Source organism: Boleophthalmus pectinirostris, unplaced genomic scaffold (assembly GCF_026225935.1).
Source record: "Boleophthalmus pectinirostris isolate CB_2022bp ecotype Guang Dong unplaced genomic scaffold, ASM2622593v1 HiC_scaffold_10, whole genome shotgun sequence".
In the NCBI taxonomy this organism is placed as follows: Eukaryota; Metazoa; Chordata; class Actinopteri; order Gobiiformes; family Gobiidae; genus Boleophthalmus; species Boleophthalmus pectinirostris.
This window is the reverse complement of record NW_026570971.1, coordinates 24,409,450-24,434,556: the sequence shown is the minus strand read 5'-3', so window position 1 is coordinate 24,434,556 and position 25,107 is coordinate 24,409,450. Positions and strand designations below refer to the sequence as shown.

The 25,107-nt window shown below is 35.9% G+C and overlaps 1 protein-coding gene across 4 annotated transcripts in view; it reads right to left on the bottom strand.

The window, feature by feature from the left end:
- smoc1 (SPARC related modular calcium binding 1) overlaps positions 1-25,107 on the bottom strand; it is a 55,017-nt gene that overhangs the window by 4,238 nt on the left and 25,672 nt on the right. Inside the window, exons 4-14 of one of the 4 annotated variants that reach the window (XM_055158034.1) lie at positions 23,473-23,585; positions 23,191-23,290; positions 19,063-19,110; positions 18,737-18,763; positions 18,011-18,067; positions 16,808-16,888; positions 13,054-13,246; positions 11,984-12,066; positions 8,477-8,582; positions 7,292-7,536; positions 6,023-6,064 (exon numbers count right to left, since the gene is read on the bottom strand). In XM_055158034.1, the coding sequence (XP_055014009.1) occupies positions 6,023-6,064; positions 7,292-7,536; positions 8,477-8,582; positions 11,984-12,066; positions 13,054-13,246; positions 16,808-16,888; positions 18,011-18,067; positions 18,737-18,763; positions 19,063-19,110; positions 23,191-23,290; positions 23,473-23,585 (1,095 nt within the window). Of the gene's footprint in view, positions 1-6,022; positions 6,065-7,291; positions 7,537-8,476; positions 8,583-11,983; positions 12,067-13,053; positions 13,247-16,807; positions 16,889-18,010; positions 18,101-18,736; positions 18,764-19,062; positions 19,111-23,190; positions 23,291-23,472; positions 23,586-25,107 lie in introns of all 4 variants that reach the window. The other 3 variants (XM_055158040.1, XM_055158026.1, XM_055158046.1) reach the window with 3 other exon arrangements.

Genomic DNA, 25,107 nt, shown 5'->3' with positions numbered 1-25,107 from the left:
GCCAGGTGCTGTTAAGTGAATCCGCGCCCTGACATTTTAATGAGCCCTCATTTGGCGCTCAGATAAACCTCTTTGTTGTTTGGATCTTTGTAATTACTGCTGCTCTGTCCAGCTCAGTCACTGTGGACACTGTCTGCAGCATTACCAGCACAAAGCCCCAGCCTCTCCCCGGACACTTCGGCCCCACTTGAGATAAAGAGGTGAAAGCAGAGCCTGTCCTGCTGTGAATCGCCCCTGTCACATGGGACAGGCCCATACAGGAGTGCTGGCTTTGGGGCTGGGAAGCAAGGGACACTGCTTATCATGGCGGCAGTGAGGGGACAGGGCTGTTTACAGGGGTTTGAAGAGGACAGACAGACTATGTGCTTGGTAGATGAAATAAAAGTTCATACTCAGTCTAAGATAAGATTGAGAGAGCATGCTTTTTTCTGAATTAACTTGCTACAACCTGCTATATCATTCATCTTCTTCATAATATTACCTATGAAGCAATATATTTCATTACAACAGTGATAATAAAAAATCTATGCTTTAGACAAAAGAATGTAACTGTCAACACACAATCATTACCACATTATCTTATACTAGTTCTGAAAATGATCTATCTATCTAGACTACTCATATTTAACCTTGACTATTCTCTTTCAAGGTGAAATTTGTAAATAATGTAAAATGTGATTTTTTCAGTATTGATACTGAGATTTGGTTACAATACTAGAGATACTAGAGGCAGAGGACACTTCTACCAGGACATTAAAGTGTACCTTAATCATAACTATTAGCTGACTGGTATCTAGGTATATTTTTTTTTCACAAAAATAAAAGCATTGTGGATTTCCAAATACTGGGTAACCTTGTTCACCCTGGATTTGGCATTGGATGTTGTTCCCTGATTACAAAATGAGAAAAGTTTGGAATTGTATTTGGAGGACTGGGTGCCCCTCAGCTACAGAGCGCTGTATAAACATGTGAAAATGTGTGTACTGGGACACAACAGCAGGACATTTCTCCAAAGGAATTTTGGGACTTTTTCTGTTTTCCCTAGTTCTGATTAAACTATTAAACACAAAAAACACAAAACTAATTACCAACTTGGTTACATGCAAATACTCATATTCATGGGTTTCATCTTCCTGTGATAGGCAACATTTTGAGGACTTTTCACTATTAAAAGAATAAAATAACACGAACAAAGAACAAATGGTTTATTAAGAATGATTCAAAGGTTATAACTATTCTTATGTAAAACCTTAACTCCTTAATGAAGTAGTTACTAAGTAGTTAATAAACCTGAATCATTCTTAATGAAGGTCTTATATTATAGAAAGTTGACTTTTGTGAGTTTTAAGACATGTTAGAATATTGTTACCTCATCCAAAACATACCTGGAGTCGTGTGTTGTTTCATTCACACATATCTGAGTAATCCATTGTTATTACTGTTTACATCTCCAAAACTCAAAATGCTCTATTCCACCTTGTGATGTCATGAAGCAATAGTTTTCAAGTTAACAGCAACCTTTTCCCTTTTTTTACATGGGCAATCCCAGGGCTGAAATTTTCCAAATGATTCTAATGAAGATGTATGTAGTTTAAAAACTCTGTGGAGCAAGTCCTCTGTTACCACATGACATCACAAGGTGGAACAGAGTGTTTCCATTTGATAGAAGAACTCAGGCTAAGGACTTGTGTGTTAAACATGTGTGCATGAAACAAAACACAACTCCAGGTATGTTTGTGAAGAGAAAACAACATTATAACATGGATCGGAAAATAGGTTAATATAGCCCCTTTAACCTATTTGTTCATTAAGTGTTTCTTCATGCTTTATTAAGGATAGTGTAGTTAATATAAAGTAACTGTCCTACTTTTCCATCATTCTTCACCCTATATGGATAGAAACCCTGTCCCTCTCCTATAGCTGGCAGTGGCAGTTGTGTGTTTACATGTGTGTTGTGAGTGGCTCTGATGTCATCTTCATTAAGCACAAGTGTGAGTGGAGTAATGCTCTTGGCTCAGACACACAGGCCCTAACTGGAGCTACAGCCCTAACCCAGCCTCATAATGTCCCCATTCATCCCTATGGAGTGACAGAGATGCGCTGGATACACAAACCAGGGCCCTTAATTCTGAACAGTTTGTAAATAACCACTGTCAAAAATAATTAGTGTGTGTTTTATGAGCCAGACCTGAATTGTGTCAATAACTATAAATCATAATAAAATACTGCTTTTGTGAAGTTTTTGCATGTTACTCCAAACCAGATGTTTGTATTTATTCAAATGTGTTTACCTAAATCGTTAAGTAATTAGCATTTTGCAGACAACACCGTCAACTGTGTAGTGATTTGTTTGTTTTTTTACAGGCTACTACAGCGTGTTCTAGGCATGGATAGCTTCAGTGTACATCGCATCTTGTTTTGCTAATGTGTACACGGGCTCTTTTGCCTTCATAGTGGAGTTAAGTGGATCTGGAATTTCCCCCATTTAAACCTCCTCTTGCCAAATTTATTCTACAGGACAAGTCATAAATATTTCACAAAATTAGTGTTGACTTGTGCTGTGCTTTTCTTTCACTGGCTGCAATGTATTTTATTTGGATTAAAAATGTCCATGTTGGCAGTGACACTTTATCTATGATTGATTAAGTCTGTCCAAATGCATCAAGATATAGTTTATTTCAATTTGTCAAGTTGTCACAGACTGGACTATTTATTTATGAAGAAGGGGCTTGAGGGTTGAGATGGGCATGCAAAAATATTGACAGGTCTATCTAACATTTCTTCAAAAACTAAGTTTTCAATTTTTTCAATCAAATTTCAAAAAAGATTTTAAATATATTGTTTATATTTTAATCTATCTGAACATATATTTATTTTTAGATCTGTTCAAACTGGGTTAGAGCAAGGAAAAAGTCTTCAAAAGAAAATGCACTGGTATCACCCATTGAAACTAGTAAACCTATTAATTATTTATGTCTGTCACATTCACCGATTTATCTACAAACGGTTATTCAAAATGATCAGTGATGCAACCTTCATGAACAAGTGGGCTCTTTTGAACGGTGTCTTACTGTGAACAGCTGGAACCAGATTATTTTTTTTTAAAGAATCAAATATTTTTCTTTTAAATTTTTATAGAGATAAACGCTGAAATAACATAAGAATCAGTATAGAAGTAGAGCATGCACCATGAGCTTTGTGCACAAAAAATATTGCAATATATATTTTTTAAGTTGTAGTGCAATGTTTTACTTAGATTTTCATAGTTTCATAGGGAAAACACACCCACACTGTCAGTTTGAACCAATTTAAATCATTCTTAGCCTTGGTCATTTCTCTCTGTGATTTAGTTTGTTGTTAAAATAAGTTCTCCCATTGGTTTCTGTCATAGAAATACATTAAAAGAGCCAATCTTTTTAACGACTCTTTGAAGTGAACCGATCCAAAAGATCTCAAAAAGGAGCCGAAAGTGTCATCACTAAAAATTAGGATGAGAAAACTAAAGAATAATCAAATACTTATGTTTGGGCTTTGGACAATACCATTTACTCACAGAGAACAACTGTTAGTAACTGGCAGCACCATTTTACCCTCACTTTGTTTGACTAGAACACGTTATATTCATTAATTCCCACATGTATTTGTTGCCCGATGGCCCAAACTCTATAAACACATTGTCTTGTTTTCTTTTGCCAGTGTATTAGAGTGTGTCCTTTCTCACAGCTGTGCTCCACGTTGCCTTTAAGGGCCTGACTTCCTCACAAAAGCACGTACCGTTAACTGTAAATATGTCCAACTGCACCACTGTGACCATCCTGCACATGATAAGATTTAAAACCTGGCAACGTAAGGCCGACTTAAAGAGATCCAGCCGCTCATACCTGCACTGCTCCCCCGTCCATCTTAGTCAGGGCAGAATGGTGCCATATGTGGAGTACTGGTTTGTTCATCTCTTTTCATTATATGCTACATACTTCAGCCAGTGGTCACATAAAGAGCTGAATAAAGCTGTCAAGACAACGCAGATAGTAGCTCTAACTGCAAGCCACACTGTTTACACAGATGAGGTGAGTGGTGTCAATTTAAGGTGATTTACAGACAAGATATAATCTAATCTATAGAGTATGCATGATAATATACTATTTTATACTTTTACAGTCATGGTAAACAACAATATATTTCCAAAACGTTAACTGACTTTTTGTTCAAGTACTGTTCAGGTACTTAAGTATGCATTTTTGATATCTGTACTTTACTTAAGTAGATTTTAAAGTGGACATTTTACTTTTACTTCACTACATTTGAGAGCAGGTATCTGTACTTTCATCATTTCAACATTTTAATGGGACTTAAAAGTAAAACAATCAAACTAAAATATGCAAATAAAAACAGCTAGGAAAAATACTAACAATTTTCATTTCTGTTGGAACTAATCTTTATCATTTGAATCTTTATTAGAGCTCAAAATCTGTGCAAAATACTAAACTTTTTTTTTTTACTCTTTAAGTAAATTTTTAACTTTAATACTTTATTTAAGCCAATGATATGTGATCGTTTTCCTTTAACTTGAGCATTTTTTGGCTTTTATATCTGTATTTTTTACTATAAATTCCAACATTGCTGTTCAAAGTGGAATTTCACAGTAGCTTAGTTTAGTTTATTTATTTATTTACTATGGACAGTGCACAAAACTTTGTACTATCTAATAGGTTTAGATAGCTTTATAGTAAAATTGCTGGGCAGGTTGACTAATACTGTTTTACTAGTATTGTTTGTATCTGTCGCTGTGTAGTTTCCAAAGTGCTGCACAGAGACAGATATAACCAAGTGTGTTATACAAATAAAGTGGATTGAAATAGTAAGTACAGAGGAGTAGGCAAGGACAGTGGGTAGGGGAAAAAATAAATAGTCTGAAATACAGGACAATACATTATAACCACGATAACATTGTAACATTTTATAAAAGTCGATTTTGCATAATTGTCCCCTTTATTACAAACTCACATTGGTCATACCAGCAAATTTATCAGGGAAAAATATATAGGCTGTATAAGGTCAAACTCATATTCAGCTGATACAAGTACTGGCACAATATTGTAACTAAAGGAGTCAATTTTGCATCATTTGGTGAACTAACAGCAAATGCACTTTAATTTTTTCCCCCTTTTAATTCCAATTATTAGCTTACATTATACATTATTCATGGGTTTCAGTTTTCTATTTATATGCAACATTTTGACCATTAAAAAGATTTTGTTTTAAATTGTCATTTGTTATGGCAATGGTCTTAAATTCTCATCATTGTGAATGCCATGGATATGAAGCCAGGTGGGTGAAGGTGAGATTCCATAAGTTAGAGTAGCCTCCTCTCTGCTCGTCCAATACCGGCTCCTGTTTACCCTGGCACCATCACCCTGACCAGGCCTGAGAGCTGTGACGTTATGCCCAAAGAACCAGCCACGGCCGCTCTGTGCCAACGCCAGTCTAAACACATGACCTCACACACAAGTGGAGCTGAACCCTCAACCACAACTGCACCAATGGGACTAATACTAACACATAAAAATACACAGAAGCAATGCACAGCTAGATAATATTAATAATAATAATACTTTTATAGAGTCTAGATGCTACATAACAGTATCTCAAATTACTACATCTTAAGACAAATGTGTAGATCTAGAGAGAAGAAAAAAGTAGTACCTCGTTTTTATGAGGTCTGTGTAAACGGCTCATAACACACCATTACACGTAATATTTTCTCAGTTGCTTATAACAGCCAGTAAATCTGTCTGAACCTGGGTTTCTACAATTTATTACGTCTAATCAAGCAAAAACTGCCCAGTGCCACCACATATAAGAAATGGCCTCTATTCAAAGACAATATTTATTTTTTAAACTAACACTTATTATTGATGACATGGTGACCTATACCTCAAATTATATTATTATAGGTTTTGCATTATGGGTACTTGATTGGGGCAGGCTAAAACAAGGAAAGCAAATTAATAAAGTGCCTTACTGAATAGATTTGTCCCTTGCCGTGTCCCCTGGTTTCCATTACCTGCAAAACAGATAATCATACTTAATCTTTAACATAAAATATACTAACTTAAAGGGCCCATATAACACTATTTTGAGATCTGTTATAATGTTGTTTTCTCGTCAAAAACATACACTACTGGTCAAAAGTTTTAGAACACCACACTTTTTCCAGTTTTTTACTGTTTATTGTTTACTGTTTATTAAATGTGTGGCACTTGTAGGTCGCTTGGCTTTCACTCTTCTGTCCAGTTCATCCCAAACCAGCTCGATGGTGTTTAAGTCTGGAGATTGTGCTGGACACTCCATGTTTTCAAGTTTACCATCTTGTCCTTTTCTCCTGAGGTAGTGTTGGCAGAGCTTGGACTTGTGTTTTGTATCTTTTATCCTTTTTTTAACCTCTGACTCTTCAGTATTTACTTTTGTACCATTTCAAGCTAATTATTGGACTTGCACGACTTGAACTGCAATAAATAACTGGAAAAATGTGGGTGTTCTAAAACTTTTGATCGGTAGTGTACCTGGAGTTGTGTTTTTCTTATGTTATGTTTTGTTATGTTTAGCACACAATTTAGGCTAAGTTCTTCTCTTAAGCAGAAAACATGTAGATGTCATGTGGCAATACAGGAAGTGCTCCATTGTGTTAAACTAAATACATCTTCACTAGAATCATTTGGATAGTTTCAGCCCTGGAATTGTCAGTCTCTACTGAACTAAAGGTAAAAAGTAGCTATAAAGATTTTTGATTCTAACCTGAAGTGTCAATTTTGCATAATACTGGACTTTTATAGGTGCATTATTTAACTTTTCTGGTGAGGAACATGTCACCTGCTTATCTCTAAGGAGTTGCTATTGCTATGCCTGAAATGTTCCACTGTAAGACATTCTACACAGGTTTTATTTCACTGTATCTGTTTTTATTGCTAAAGAATCACTATGTATTCTTACTGTGTGCAGAGTCACCTCTCTACAGATCTGCATCATCTGCTTGTCTCAATGGAGATTGATACGTTTAATGCCATACTGTGTAAATTTCCACACAAAGAAATTAAATCATCATGGAGACTCTTTCTCGCATAACTAATATTCATTGCATTTGTCTTTGTCTGTCCCTGCAATGATTTTGGTGAGACAAATTAGCATGACCCCAGCTGGCCTCTGATTCACACTGCCGTAGTGACCTTTGCTAACCCCTCTGCACTCTAAATCCTACCCCCTTGTCTCCTTGTCTCCTTTCCTAGCTCCTTACCATCTTTGCCGACGCCCAGGCAGCCCTTCAGCTCTTGCAGCGAAATGGACCGGTCCTTGTTCAGATCACAGTAGTCGGTGAACTTTCGTGCACATTTTTTGGGTTTGGCTTTCTTCTTCAGGTATCTCTTAAAAGGTTTCAGCTCCTTCTTGTTGATCTCATGGCTGCCATTTAGGTCCAGCTGAGCAAAGTACCAGTGCACCACACGTTCCTCCAGAGTGTGGTTCGGGTCAGGCTCAACAAACCTGGGACCAAAAGTTAGCTAGAATTATTCAATAAACAAACGAAGAGGGATTTTTTTTTCTCCTTCCTTGATAAGACAAACAAAATGACCACAGACAAGTGAATTTAATAGCAATTGCTGAATTGTTCATCTATGTCTGTCCCTATTCAAATAAACAATAAATAAACAAACACATAAATTCAACAGGGCTGTTTGAAAAAACAAATAAAATGATTGGAGTCATTATTTACATCTTATGAAACATTTGTGACCTAATAGAAGAAAGGGAGACGTACTGATACTTTGCAGCTGATGGCATCAACATTCCCTGGGGATATGAAGCTAACTGAAAGCACTGCTCTGTTAGAAGCTCTGATACACAAGTTAAACTTAATCTGAGTTTCATTTTTAAAACAATCGGACCAGAAAGAACTGATTTGGTTGGATCTAACAGCTGAGATGATTGCTGAACATTCCACCAATCGAGATACATGTAGAAGACCCTGAGCATGCTGTCACTCCAAAGTATGAATAATTACCTAATGTCTAAATCATTTACACTTTTTTGTAATTGAATGGAGCAATAATTTTAATGATGACAGATTTTTTTTTTATTATGCAGCTACAACCTTATCTTGGAATTTGACATATAATAGCCAAAAATAGGCATGCTCTTTAGTAGGGTTTAACCAAACTTTGGAGACCAGAACTCACAAAATGACAATGCAACCAACTCAGACCGCCATTATGGAATAAAATTAATGATGGTATTAAACTGAAGCTGAAAAACTGGTTAAATCAGGTTTCATGTTTTTTTCATTTGAATCATTACTTGGGTGATATGACCTATTTTCACTAAAATATAGTGTTTACAGTATAAAACAACTAAATACATGATGTCTTGAAATAATTTTGTAAACTCCCACTGAGTAGTACTGTTCTAATGTGTAACATGTACTTACCTCCCACCACTAGAGGGGGCTGGTGAGTTTATAGCTTGCACCATGTCTGTTGTGAGGGCATCTAACAGGCTTGTAATGAATTCCACTTTCTTCCCTTCTGGGCAGCCTGAAGACAAAACAGCACAGTTACATTCTGCAACTAATCTGAGCCATTAAAGCTTATAGACCTGCACACACATGGGCCGGTGCGGTAGTAAAAGTCCTATATCCGCCGTATAGCAGTATAACAGGTGAATCAGATAGTGTAAGCAGAGGAAGTACATTGTTTGGTTGTTTTGTAAGGTTTCTTTGGTGAGGCCCATGGAGTAAAGTGGAGCTGAAAGTGTGGAGCAGCGAGCAGACCTGTTAAACTTTATGACATGATTCAGAACACCTTGGGTAGCTCACGGTAATTGTCCAGATGTATGGTCTTTAATAGCATGTTCAAACCGAGCAAATTTTTCCCCCCTAATTGTGTCTCTAAAAAGTGCACTTCAAACGCAGCTGTGAAGTTAAAGACGCACTATGTAACTTCTAAGGTGGAGGGATCGCTACTTGATTTTCTCCATGGAGATGTTATTTGTTTGCACAGAATGTTCCACAGTAAACATATCTCCCTTGCGTTTATTCAGTTACAGGTGTTTTATAGCTCAGAAATACTTTGAAAAACATGAATTCTTACTATGTGCAGGCTTGCTTTTTTTATAGAGCTGACCATTAACTTGTCTCATTGTGATAAACAACTGTTCTGCTGGACGGTCTGTGATCTGATTTTTTCCATGAAGATTTGATTGCTTTGCCTCACATGTTCCACAGTATAGCATTAAACCTCTATCTATCCTGCATTTATTCAATTACAGGTGTTTTTATTGCTTACAAAAACATGAGCACATGCAGGGTCACCTCTTCACAGATCTGACGTGGAACTTGGCATGGTGGTGTCACTTTTTCGTCTCCATGGAGATAGATATGTTTAATGCAATACTATGTAGCATTCTGGACAAAGCAACAACAGGAGACAAGGAGGTAGCGAATCCTCCACCAGAAAATTTATACTGTGCACCTTTAACTCATTTTTGTCCCCCCTCCTCCTCCCTCCTCTATCCCTCCATTTTGGTTCACGTTGATAGCTGGTACACATGAGGTGGTCTAGTGCCCTACTAGTCCAGTTGACTTCATTTAGTATGTCCAACACAACAGTGTTTTAATCCAAGTGTTAAATTGGGGAGTTATGTGGAACACAGTGTCATACTGAAGAAATTAATGTTGTGAAGTGTTAAAAGCAGTGCACACTGGACCAAAACTACATCCTTAAAGGTGCAGTGTGTAACCTTTCTAGTGGAGGGTCCATCACCAGCTTCTCTCCATGGAAATGTTGCCTGAAATGTTCCACAGTATGGCAGAGACAGAAGACAATGCCATAGGGCTTAAGTTACATGAATTACCAATGCATGTTTTCAAAGCAATAAAAATCCATGTTGTTGAATAAATGCAAGATGGATACGTTTAATGCCATACCAGACAAAGCAACAACATATCCATGAAGACAAGCAGATGGCATACCCTTAACCAGAAAAGATGCACAGTTCACCTTTAAAGTTGTTTGAGTTTAAATAAATGTAGTGATTTACTTTCTCGTCATATTACATTAACATTCGATTCCCTTATCTTTCTATTAGGTATGTTAAGATTATTTGGTTAATCAATAATGATTATTATTCAGGTCATCAAGTACAAAAAGAGGCAAAATTTCAATTCAATGTTGTTTATTGTGAATAAACAGTAAATTGTTATGTATCATCACAATTAGGGATGGGACCAGATTTCATACCACAAGATCTCACGAGACAAAACAAAATTGTGCACGCATGAGAAAAATGATCTTGTAGGGGATTCCCCCCCCTCCCCCCCTCCCCCTTTGTTTACATTTGGATTGAACATAAAATGGTTAAGTAAATTTTTGGTCCAAAAAGCAGTGCTACAGTAACAGTAAAAAAAATATGCAATAAAGTAAATACAAAATTGTGATGCCTCAGTCTCATGTCTTATACATATTTCAGGGCATTGCTAAAAAAAAAAGATGGACATTTTTGGACATGCATGACTCTCCAAAAATTGCTGTTTGCAGATTTAGAAATTCTTTGCTTTTATTAGCTCAATTGGAAAACTTGGCTGCTGGCTGCCATCGTGACTCACTTATATTTAGGCAATAATTATTTTACAAGCTGTTTCTAATTTGAACAAATTGGATTTCATCTAAGCAATCTTGGCCGCAGAAAAGCAAATAAACTTTGTCCTTTAACATCTCATATCCAAAGATTAAGTTTTGGACATATGCAGACTAGAGCAGTATAGAACAGGGATCTTCAGTTACATTTTCCAGGGGGGCAAATTTTCAAAGGGTGCTGGATGATGAAACCATACAAACATTCAATTCATTAACAAAAATGTACTGTGTAATTGAAAATATAATATAGTTAAATATATATAAACCATATAGCTATAATGTTGTGTCACATTACTAAAAACTTGACTAAGCCAATGCAAACCTGCAGTGACAACCAGAAACATTAACTATAGTGCAGATCACAGCAAATGTAGGACAACCAGGTTTAAACCAAGAGCATACCATTACAGAACCATTGCTTTCAGCTCCTCTTTCTGTAGTCCCCTTAGCCCCCCCTCACCCCCCTCAGCTCCCCTCCCTCTCCGCTCTCACACCTTTACTAAACCACAGCACATCTGCCTCTCAGTCAGGAGTCATGCTCCACTCTGTAAACTCACCAGATGGGAATTAAATAAGAGTTACAGCTTGGACCTGAACACAGCGGCAGCACCAGCAACAGAGCAACAACATGGACTCAACAAGACAGTGTTCAAAATCCACACATTCTGTTGTTTGATCACTTATTGTTTAAAGATGCTCTTTAGTATCACTTTATAATAACTTAATTTGCCATTATAAAGCATGAAGACTTAATTTGTAATGTATAGTTTATTAAGAATGATACTGGCTTGTAACTGTTTAAAGGGTTAGGAGTTAGGATTAGGGGAGTAATTGCATTACTAATCCTAAATCATACTTTTAAAACTTTTTTATTTTCTGTAAATATTATGAATTAAGTCTTTGTTCATGCTTTATTAAAGCTATAAAAAGTGTAGCTATAGTGTTTCCATGTTTTTCTGCTGGAGGGTCTGATACTTGCTTGACTCTATGGAAATGTTAGTATCTTACCTGAAATGTTCCAGAGTAAAGCATTGCATTTTGCAATTATTCATTTACAGATTTTACAGTGTTAGTTTTAAAATAAATACCTTAGAAAACACACCTCTCCACAGAGATAGTTCAATGCCATACCATCCAACATTCTTAAATCAATAACACCTCTATAGAGACACCAGAAAAGTTACATTGTACACATTTATGCATAATGACATGATTATATAATTATGATTTTAGATATTTAAAGCAGAAATACAGCCATCTCCAGCTCCAGATGCCTCCTCAAATAAAATCAAGAGTTTTACCTGTGATCTCTCTACCTGGGAAGGGGTCCTCTGTGTCTGTTATTCGAGAGCGAGCAGCATTGTCACATTCTGGAGTCCGGTATCTGTAACAATAACAAAATATCAATGTAATATAAATGTAGACATATCTGTTACAACAAAGTACAAAAATGTGATGTGAACCCTGCCAACAGAAAATAGCTTACTTTATTGTTTATGAATTTGATCATTAAACTTCCTGATAAAATACAAGTGATATATGGGCGTAGACAAACTGGCATGCTTATATTTATCCTGGCCACAGTCTAACAGTGAATAATGGATCTGAAGACTCTAGATTTTGATTCAAATCAACATGAAACTAAAATATCATTAGTTGTTTGTTTTGCTTTTTCCACTGTGTGATGTGTTGCCAAATTGTATTTCAAATGTGCATAATGTGATTTGAATGTGAAACATAGAAATTAAATACAGTCATAAAGTATCTCGGAAAAGGCTTATATCTGCATTGGGGTCACAATAGCCAATTATCTATTTATAAAAATAAGTATCTAAATAAATAACTAAATATGGGTAAGATAAGGTAAAATAAAAGCATATAGTTTGTAAAAAAAAATAACACACATAGGCAAAAATGTTTGTTCCTGTACCTCGATCCTGTATTTTTATTGTATTTGGGCAAGTTTTGCACTGTACTGTCTGCATATAATTATAAAACAATCAGAAAGTGTGTGTTAGCATGCTAGATGTCATTAGTATGCTAGTTCACGTTAACAAGCTAGTTCTTGTTAGCATTACAGTGATGGCAAAGTCTGCACTGGCCTCTGAAAGTTCTGAAAAGTGGTTATAAATTCATAACAGTGAAAATTTAGGAAAAACTTTGGACCACTGCAAACTGTTTAAAATGAACTAGTTCTGATTTTAATTTTTTTTTATGACAGTAAAACTCAGGCACAGCACCTTTAAGAATGTCAATAGAGTAATGAAGTTGTGAAATTTTGTATTTTATCTTCATATTTACATAAGACACAGAATCACCTTTCTAACAGCATATAAAAGCAGCTGGTGTTTGTGTTAAAGTTTACTCTGACCTGGTGGAGGTGCCTGGGATGGGTCTCCCTGTGTCCACCAGCACACACCAGCAGTAGCCCGTGGACTGGTGACACTGCACTGGTTTGTACAGACCCCCAGGCCCACAGTCTGGGATGAAGATGGCCTCTCGGGGGTTCAACCGAGACTCATCCAGAGCGCTCTGCCTCTCCTGGTCACAAGAGGGGACCTTCTCTACAACCACAGAGATAGAATATTAACATACCAATATGACCAAATTACTATAGGGCTACAATTATATTACATGAAATTGAGTCTTTTTCTGAACTTTAAGCCACGTTATAATGTTATAACTAACAATAACTAACTAACTATAACTCTGTCTATACCTCACAAGCTCAAAATGCTCTGTTCCACTTTGTGATGTCATGCAGACATAGTTCTCAAGTTAACTGCTACCTTTTGCCTTTAGTTCAATAGAGACTGACAATTCTAGAGCTGAAAGTAAAAGTGGATAGAGTTTAAAAGCACAGTGGAGCACTTCCTGTATTACTACATGACATCACAAGGTGGAACAGAGTGTTTTCTGTTTGAGAGGAAAGGACTAAATAATCCTATATATAACTAAAATATTATTTCAAATTGGTAACTTTTTGGGCAACGACAAAAGTTCCTTTTGAAAGTTGCTCTTGCTGCACTTTGTCCTGTTCTCTCATTATTTACATTCACATCCATTTGGTGCACGGCTCTCTCTTCAGCCCAGAACAACATCAGACTGTTACCATGGAGATGAAGTGTACCGACCAATCAGGAGCCATTCTTTACTTTAGGGTCAAGTGGATTACAATATAACGCAGAGAAAAGGGTCAATGTAAAGTTGAATACTGTCTTGAACGAGTTTAATGTGAAACATTCCTCCTGCTTGTCTCCATGGAAATTTTAAAGGCATAATCTATCTGAAGAATGTCATAGTGTATGTTAAGTGTAGTTTTAACTTTGATATGTCACCACCAGAAAGTTACACTGTGTTCCTTTAATCAAATCAAAATCCAATAATTTAATATGCAAGTTGTGACTTTGGATTATTGTATGTTTGTGTTGTTGGATATTTGTGCTTAAATATTCACAAAATCCATACTGAAATTATTAAAGAAAAACAGAAATAGACTTGTTTTACAGCACAGATTAAAGCTCAAATTAAAGTCTAACAAAGCCTTAGATAGAGCAGTGCTTACAGTTAGCATCAAACTCCCAGGGAATGTTGAGGACATCAGCTGCAAAGTATCGATCAAAACTTGCTGGCACTGATTTGACTTTAGGTTAGAAAATTAAAGTCTTTAGTTATCATTTAAGCAACAAAAACTAGCTATGATTGAGTGCAGTGTCATTCTCCAGTAGGCTTCCTTCGGTGTTTCTTAAGTCTTTGCCAAGTTTCTAATATCTGTATAATTTAACACTATTTAATATATTAAACTTATTCTAGTGTCAGGATTTGCAAAAGGAAATCATTTAGCTGCATTTAAATGTAAAAGGCCAGTGTGTATGAAACTTAATATATTAATACGCATACTTTCTCTCTGTCTCTATTTCGGTCCTATTTATTTTGAGTTGATTCTTTCCTCTTTAATTTAAATGACTGTTGTGTTTGGCAGAGGCTGAATGGACGGAAACTGAGGCTCTTTAAAACAAAACAAAAGGACTGAAGCCACACACAGAGTGGGCCAAGAATCACTGTAACAATTAGCTCATTGTTGTAGATGTCTCCTCGAGGCGCATTCATAATATAATAAAGATGACAATATGAGATTTGAACAGTAATGCAGATTCTGCAGCAGGCTCTGATTGGAAACTACAGTGGACATGATGATAGTTAGGTTATTGTTTGCTATAGATTTTTTTTTTAAATATATGTTTTTATTATTTATTTTAATATTTAGCAAAATTAAAATAGACCAAAAAGATAATAAAAAATAAAAATAGGCAAAAAAATAATATATAAAATAATACAGAAAATAAAAAATAAGTGTGTGTCTGAACCCTCTCTTCACACATTCAACACAAAATTTTAAGTTAATCAGTGTCATAGAAAATTCAACACAATTCTCAAATTTCTTCCATCAGACAAAAAGTAAAAAGCATTACATTTATCAGGCTCTAGTTTTCATTTGTAATGCGGATTTAAATTAAAGTCCCACAGTTCATTTTCATTATAAATTATCAGTTGTTTTCTCTAGAGATAGACTGATAATTCAGACTTTTTAGAGTATTGGCAAACTGCCTTAAATTTCCAGCACGGTTCAATACTATGTTTTGGTGACTTGCAGCCTGAAAACCCATAAAGCTTTATTTGAACACTTTAGTACAAATAGATACCTGTTGCAAAAATGCAACTACACAGCTCTCTTATGGGTTTGTGGTGAAAAAAGGCTCAGTAATTTAGCACAAAAATGCATATTGGCAGAACTTATCGGCCATCGACATGCCCATCGGCATTCAAAACAATCCATCTAGTTTGTCATGAGCAGAGCTGCATTCATGACTTTTGTAGGATTGTTATAAACTGTTTTCATTGTTTTTTTCTGTCTATAAACAAGTTTGGTGTTTTATGCCCACTCTGTTGCATGTGGTCAGTGTTTTGCCAATTTTCCTACTTTTTTTCCCATTTCCTTTGCTTTGCCCAAGCAATTTTGTTAGCAACAATCGCTCTCAGCTGTCGATAATCACTGCAATATTGTTTACACACCTTCTCTATGGTTAGAATTGTAGAAATGTTAGCAATTATAGCCTTGTTATATATGGATTGTGTATTCTAAAACACTAGAGATGTCCTACCATTCATATATACATAAATAAGTGTACGTAAAGGTGTATTGTGTAACTTTTCTAGTAGAGGGTCTGTCAAATGCTTTTCTCCATGGTTATTGCATTGTCTGGATTGTTAATAGTATTAATTCTTTCTATCTTCTTGGAGACCAAACCAGACCAAGTTACAGGTCAGGTCTATGGAGAGGCCATGTCATGCTAAGGAACATTCCAGGCAGAGCAATGATATATCCATAGAAACCAGCAGGTGACGGACCTTCAACCAAAAAGTTACATAGTGCACCTTTAACTGTGAGGAGTTGAAAATGATTTCTACAGGTGGTCACTAAACTAGGATTTACATGGAAAACAATTTTATAGACTTGAACGTTTTATATGGACTCAGCCTTGGCTGACTTTATCCCACTAAATCTTTTTTTGTGTTTGTTTTTCTTTTGTTTTTTCCACACCACAATAAAGTAAAGGTCGCATGTGAGTTTTTAGTGTTATAAATGAGCTTCATGACAATGTCGATCTCAACCTCTGAGCAACTTGACAAAAATCTGGCAACAAACATTTATTTTGAAAAATAGTTTAGCCATTTTTCTTCCTAAACAAACGCCGGCATCTCTTTAAATCACTCTTATGGCCCATACAAAGTGAATAAAGGATTGTGCAAACATGAGGCCGGTCTGTGAGGGCTTCTAGACAACAAGACAAAGAGACCTAGTTTGAATAATCAATGTCAGTGAAAAGTCATTATAGCCCTACTTTATTTAAAATGTTTAATTTTTTTTATATAACATTAATGAGTCTCGCAACTGCTGTACTAATAAATACTGTGGCACTGAAACTGAAAGGTTTACTAAATATCAAAAATCAGACATATGGCACAATGACCTCTAATGGGCAACAATGAAAACAGACTACATGTTATTTATTGGATGTATAGCTTTACATTCACCAGTGATGGGTCCCATGCTTGCCTCTCACCTTGTTTTCTGGCTGAGGAGCTGTTCTGCTTGTTCTCTTTATAGACCAGCTGTTTGATCCACAGAGTCGGAGCAGTGATCTCTGAAAGAAAAGAAAAGACACATCTTTAGCTGGCTCTTTTTATCACTGAAGTCTGAGATGCTTTGCCAACTCCAGTCTGTATCCACAAGCCAAAAACCTGCACTACAAATCAGACCAGGATCCAGTGTAACAGAGATATTTCTCAGTATCTGACACTGTGTTTTGACAATCAGGCTTTGCTTTAAAACCACAGACTTTAAGAGGATTGGGCACTGGAGTTATTCTTTCAGGTTTCAGTAGAGAGATTTTTCATTGAGACAAAATCATTACAATTACTGAAAAAAAGATATGGAGAAAATAATAATAAAAGAAATATATTTGGCCTTTTAGTATTCCGTAAACAATATAGAACAGCTTCTTGAGTAAATTAATAGTTTCCATGTTCTATGCATTGGCATTACCCTCAGGTATAATCTTCATCTGTAGAAATCTATGGTCGCTCAAAACAGGCGTTCATTGACTTACCCAAAACTGTATAAATAGACAGATATATTGTTTCACCGCTATATTGATTAGAAGATGTTTGCACCTTTTAGTGAATTGGCTACCAGCTTTAAATCTCCAATAGTGGCCGAAATTTAGTTTTGGTCAACCTGCTGCCTAAAGAATGTATAATGCTTTATTTGAACACTTAAACACAAAGAGGTAACTGCACAAAACGTGATTACACAACACTCTTATAGGTTTGTGCTAAAAACGACTGTGGATAAGTTTGTAGTAAATTTAAATAGATAATTATCAAAATCAGCCCTATTCCTAAAAATATCAACAAAGCTTATGGCCATTGTTTTTTTTCTGGATTGCAAACTTTGGTATCAGCATCGACCATAAAAAAAAACATATCCAAAAAAAAAAAAATAATAATAATAATAAATTGGGGCTGTAATTGAAATTTAAAAATTATAATGTGTATTTAATTTTTTATAACTGAAAGCATGCTCCAAATTAGATCAACTTCCTTCATGGATAAATAATACTATCATTTATCACTATAAAGTCAAAACCTTAAAACATTTTTTTGTAGTGACTGTTGCAAAGACACGTTTCAGACCATTTGACACTCTTCCATATAAATGACTAAACACTGACCAGAAATGTGATCGAGATTTGTTTGGGACTCACCGTCTCCCTCGGGGGGCACGTGGGTCTCCATGGTGGGGGTGGGCTTGGATCCGTCGTCTGGGTTGAGAGTGAGAAAGAAACGGAAGGAGACTACCATTATTGAGGTTAATACAATCTACTCTCCAGAATTGTTGAATGGTTGGGATTTGCACATGGCCCGGCCACAACACACAGGACAAAAACATGAACACGCACAAACACAAAAGTCTCATTCATATGTCCACACTTTACACACTTTACACACACTCACACAAATAACATTCAGCACAAACCACGCAAACATCACATCTGCTCTCATGCCTTCAAAAATCCACCAACACCCCATTAAAACTAAAAATATACTTAACTCCAGGAGGGAAACATTGCGCCTGAAGGATGGGTCAAATGCAGAGAATGAAGTGGCATTAATAAAGTATACTTTAATTGCTATGCCAACTCATCACTGTGAACCCCAGTTATATTAGTTCAAGGAAATATTACTGCCAAACTGAGAAACTGTTTACTGTGTGTTTTATGACTGTTAAGTTTTTTGTGTTAAATTTTAGATTGAAAAGCACTTTATAAAATTTGATTTCACTGGATAGATTGGATAAACACATTGACTGCTATAAAGTAATTATTAGACCAACATGAAGTATTGTATTTTTACCACTTGTTCATACTCCAGTTGCTCTAAATCTTGTTGGTGTACAAAGTGAAGACACAGTCCCTTTATAACATACTCACCAAAGTGGAGTTTTGAAGCATCTCCAACTTCCCTTAAGAAAACAGTCAAATCACATGCAAGCCACAAACAACATAGACAAACAGCATTGTCATCTACATGTTGCATACTTTATTTATATGATTTGTATATATAATTTATATAATTTATATTATATATTAACTGAGTTTGTCAAGGATTAATGGGAAAAACATGGGTTATACTGGGGTTCTATACTAAAACACATGTTAAATATAACGAAGGCTGAAACCGTTACATGTGATACATATTTGATACAAACTCAAACACAAGAAATCATGCACAAATCCTGCAGCAGATCTCATCTCACCTTTTCTGCCTGAGTTGACTGGACCTGGCGGCCTGTCTGTCACTGATCCTGGATAAAACACACAATAATGTTATAAAAGAAATTATCAATTGAAAAAAAAACAATAGCTGCTTTACATTCCAAAAAATATATATCTTGGCTTGATTAAATTGATAAATAATAATGTCAAATAATAAACAGAGCCTAATTAAAACAGCTGAGAAAAAAGTTATGATCTTCACCCATTAAATAAATACATTTTAGTCAAAACTCAAATCAGTATTCAAATTCAAGTGTTTTTTTGTTTGTTTGTTTGTTGGTTTGTTTGTTTGTATTTTTAAGGTCTTATATTACACAAAATTTGCTCTCGTGAGCTTTAATTCATGTTTTTGCCTGATGAAAACATACCTGGAATTGTGTTTTGTTTCATTCACACATTTGAGAAATCCTTCATTATTAGTCTCTCTAAATCTCCAAAAGTTCAAAATGCTCTGTTCAACCTTGTGATGTCATAAAGCAGAAGATTTCAATTTAACAGCTACTTTTTATTTTTTGCTCAGCAAAGATAGGCAATTCTACAGCTGAAAGCATCCAAATGATTTTAGTAAAGGTGTATGGAGTTTAAAAAAACAGCAGAGCACTTCCTGTATTACAAGGTGAAACATAGTGGGAGGGTTTTTTTTGAGAGAAGAACTAGAATCTAAATATGCAGGGTTTGTGTGTTAAACATGTGTGAATGAAACAAAGCACAACTCCAGGTCTGTTTCTGATGAGGAAATAATATTATAACATAGATCAGAAAATAGTGTAATATTGGCCCTTTAATAGAATCGAGATTTAATCGAAATTTTCTGCAGTGTCCTCCTTAAAAAATGTATCTGTTATAATGAAACACAGGTGCTGCAGTGGACCCCATTGACGTCAAGTGTGAGGGTGATTTCCCTGGTTTATTAGAGTTCGATGAGCACATTCTGTTAGTACTTAAGGTGGACACATACCAAAACACATTATCCCAACACTGACAAACCCGCCTAATCTGACCCATGTGTGAGCAAAACTGTTCTCTGCCCACTGGTACATGGAAGCAGCAGGGATTCGCGCAGGAAGTGAGGGAAAATGTGTGTTGTTGTTTTTTTAGATGCACTGTGTAACTTTTTCACTCTCAAACAGCTCTACCTTACATGTATTCAGTTACAGGTGGTTTTATAGCTCAAAAATACCTAGAAAAAAGGGCATTCTGATTGTGAGCAGGGTTGCTTCTCCACAGATCTGACCTGTAACTTGGTCTGGTTTAGTCTTCATAATGATAGAAAGATTTAATACTATACTGTGTAACATTCTAAACAAAGCAGTAACATCTCCATGGAGACAAGCATTTGACAGACCCTCCAATACAAATGTTACACAAGAGAGATGGAGATATTTTGCATGAACTAAAAAGCAAGCTACTACCTGATAATCCATGTCTCAGCATGAATTCCCATAAATTCAGTTTATAGTTTAATAGTTTATTGTTTAATAGTTTCCAGCAAATGAATGTGACAGGACTGATTTGAGTCTTAGTAAACTGAAAGTTAGAAAAATCAACACCACAAACCAGTCCCAGGTGAAGGGTAAAGGGAAACCAGTCCCAGGTAAACAGGTAAAGGGAAATCTACAGTAGCTTTCTTTTTTTTACTATTTTATAATTTGACCAGTAACTGCAAAAGTCAAAATTGCTCACTAACATCAACTATGGAGTGGATCAATAATGGAATCCATACCAAAAAATTAATAAATTATGTTACCTTTTTTATCTAAATATTAATGTTAATATTTAAAATAAAGTAAAACTTGTGTAATTATTTTACTTTGTATCAACATAAAACAACTGGGGAGAAAAAAATAGATTTTTGCCTGATGAAGGCCTAGTTGCCGAAATATTGCTTTACTGTGAATAAAGCTCACTTTTGGCAAGTTAGACAGAATGTAGGACTCTTCCTATTTTTGAGGGAAAAAAGATAAAATATTCATTAAGGGTCAACATTTCATTCTGGGAGTGTTTTAGAGAACTGGAATTGAAAATGTCTAAACTGAAAAGTGTGTTCAAATATTCTGTTAGACCAGGAATATGCGTGGAGTGAAATACTGCGCTGGAAAAGGATGAAGTGAATCTAAACTATGCGCAGCTATGCGGTGAATGAAAACTTGTACATCTGTTGAGGAGCAGAGGAGGGCATGCGACCACTTTCACCACTCTGCTCCAAATGTGCTCCATATGTAGCTCCAGTGACGCTGCAATCCAACTCTGGCCAAACGCCCCAGTATTATCTTCGCAGGAAAATGACTGTGATTATCATAAAGTGTTCCCATCCCGGACAGGCAGACAAGGGTTTTGGTGTGGGGCAGGAGGGGTAGGGGTGCAGGAGGGGGCAGGAGGGTATTAGCCTCCTGTCTGACCCCAAGCACCTGCTGTAGGCACATGAAGTACACATGTGCCCCAGTTCTGCCTTTACACACACACTCCTTTAATTGTATCTCAACGACCCCACTCACACTGCAGACTTCTCACGCTTTCACCGAACACATTTACTGAGGAATTTATGTTTTCTGTTCACATTTCGGTTAATGTTCAAATGTACATGCCACAATTATTGATCATAGTTAACTATTAAAACAATCATGATTACATTTTGATATATGTTATCTAGACAATTGCCAAGAGATGTTATTACAAAGAGAGAAACATTATTCAAAAATCTAAATCTGATTCACTTTTAAGAAGCCTTCAGGCACCATATTTCAACCTTCATTTGGTTAAAAAAGCATGGCGGATGTTGCAGCCCATACGCATTAACTTCAAACAATACACCACATTAAAATTAGGGCAAGACTGGATCTAAACCTGGACTAAACCAAGACTAAGCCAGGAGTTGAACAGTACCAAACCAAGTCTACAAACCAAGATAAAGGATAAGTTTGAAAGCATGCTTAAATGTGTCCAATTGAAGTAGTAGTCAGTGGACAAAAGCTCCAGTCAACACCCATATAACACCAAGTCATTTGACTGATTTGTGGTGTATTTGCATATATTTTTAGCATATTATTACATATTTATGATATGGAATAGGCTTGTCTTGAGGGAGAGTTATATTTTTCTGATTTATCCTTATTTATCCTAGCCCAACTTAACCTCTAACCTCTCAATGATGCAGCTAAAATTCTGCACCTGTGATCGGAATGCAGCCTGTTTCATTTGTAGCTTTAGCTTGGCATGGATCAGATCTGTTCTGATTGCACTAAACCTAATTTTGAGGTATGGAACTAATGCAGGACAGATGCTACAAAATCCCAAAACTTGTAAAACTTTAAATGTAGGTAACTATAGTTAATTTTCCCAAATATTTTCCCAAATTTCCTAGATTTTCTGCATGAACACACTGATGTCTTGTTGCTATGGAACTAATGTGGGACAGATGCTACAAAATCCCAAAACTTGTAAAACTTTCAATTTGGTAGCTGCAGTGAATTTTTCCCAAATATTTTCCCAGATTCTCTACCTGAACACACTGGCATCTTACTGGTATAGACCTAATACAGAATAAATCCTATAAAAGGTACAGCAAAATCAGAATTTCAGTAACTATAGTGAATTTTCCCAAATATTTTCCCAAATTCTCAGATTTTCTTGTAACTCATAAAACTCAAACTCACTCATGTAGAGAAATTTCCTAAATATTTTTACATTCGCATTTCACAATTTAGGTAACTATGGTGAATTCTCCCAAATATTTTCCCTAATTCTCTGGATTTTCTACCTGAACACATTGACATCTTGTCAGTATGGCACTAATCCAGGACAGATGCTACATATTCCCAAAAGTAGTAAATGTACAGAAATTTCTCCCCAAAATTTCTCCCCAATTTTCCCTACAAAATTTCTCAAATTTCCCAGATTTTCTACTTAAACCTATTGCCGTCATGTTGGTATGCAGGACAGATGCTACAGAATCCCCAAAATTCCCAAATATTTTCCCAAATATTTTCCCCTCAAATTTCCCAGATGTTCTACCTGAGCACACTGGTATAAAATTAATGCAGGACAGATGCTATAAAACGTATAGCAAAACTCAACTACAGTGAATTTCCCAAATATTTCCCAGACTTTACCTGAACACACTGGCGTCTTGTTATGCACGGAGGAGCCACTCACTGGTTTCCCATCACTTGTGACGCACCAGCAGTATCCTGTCAGCGTATGGCACTGGACCTGGGACCAATAAAACATGAAACGCACAAATAAGATGCAGATAGATAATATTTCATTAGCCAGCGTTAAAACAACAAAACACAAGGAATCAAAGCCAAAAACTGCTAATGGGGAACAGCTATTGGACAGAATGCTCTTTGTCTCATGGGCTGGGAATGGGGAGGGGTATTAAGATGAAGGACCTGAGCAAAAGTCCCATCTTCGTTACATTCGGGGATAAACATGGCCTCCTGCGGTCTGCGAGCCTGCTCCAAAGCCTGGGTCCTCTCCATTCTGCATTTCGACTGCCCCCCATCTGTAACAAAACATGGGTCAGACAGGGAGAGGAAAATATACTGGTAACACTATAATAACTTAATTAGCCTTGAAGTACCAATGTCAGAGAGGATGACACATTTCACCAAATACAGTTAAGATTATTATATTTAAGATTTTACTAAACATTCTATATTATAATTTATATTTACAACAGGTATTATTCCACCAAATTAAGTAGAAATTAGAGAAAAATGAAAACCTGTCATATGCACTTAATAAAGCATGAAGAAAGATTTAATTCATAATGAACAAGTAGTTTATTAAGAAAGGTTCAGGCTTAGCAACTGTAACTAAGGGATTATGGTCAGGATTTAGGGTTGGGCCATATAAATTATAAGTTTTATAAGTTGTTACAAAGCCTGAATCTTTCTTAATTAACTATTTGTTCATTATGAATTATCTTTCTTCATGTTTTACTAGGCAGGAATAAGTGTAGTTATTATAAAGTGTAACCCATTATAAAAATGGATACCTTTTTACAATGCATTGTTTTACAGTTAGTTGTGTTGATAGTTATAGAGTGTGTACACATGTACATCAGTATCACGGTTATGATCAGGTTTTTTGAGTATCCCGGATTCGTCATGGTGCATGTATACGCAGTATCCCGGTTTCAGTATCCCGAATAAAGCAGAATCCCGGTTATGACAAACTGGGATATTGTAGCTTGTATATTCCAATAGTAACCAGGATACTGATGTGCATGTATACACACTCATATAGTTAAGTACACTGGAAATACACTTATCATTAAGTTGGTCTCTAATATATTCAATTAGATTTTACACCAACAACTCATACTCAGAAAAAAGAAAAATGTAAGCTTACTCTACAAAATCATCTTAAATTAGTTTGAAGGTGCATTATGTAACTTTTCTGGTGGAGGGTCCATCAAATGCTTTTCTCATGGAAATGTTAATGCTTGGTCTGGAATGTTTCACTTAATGGTGTTAAACCTTTCTATCCTCATGGAGCCCAAACCAGACGGGTCAGATCTGTGGAGAGTATCTAGGTATTTTTGAGCTATAAAATGACAGACCCCCCAGCCAAAAGGTTACACAGGGCACCTTTAAAATGAATTATACCGTGTTGTTTAAAACTTTTTTTTTTTAATTTGTGTAATAACACCAATAAATGGCTATTGACTCAAATTAATTATTAACAATTATTTATGAGTGTTTTTTCAATGGGTTTGAAGTGCCTTTATTTAAGTTAGTGCACCTCTCCAATCTTTATTAATAAAGCGTTAGATCTCTGATTTTTTCCTTTCACTTTTGAACTGATTGCAGTCTATTTTTACTTCGCTAATGGAATAAAACAGTATTTATATTGTGAAGTTACTGGTCTGTTACAATAACTAACTGACCCTTTTGTATGGATTCAAACAGAAGGCATGTCATCACAGTCAGCCTCTATAAGAGACTGTAAAAATAAAGATAGTTATTTTTGGCAGTGGGGCCTGTTTCTGTGTCCAACCTAATTTCATTAATCTGCTCCAT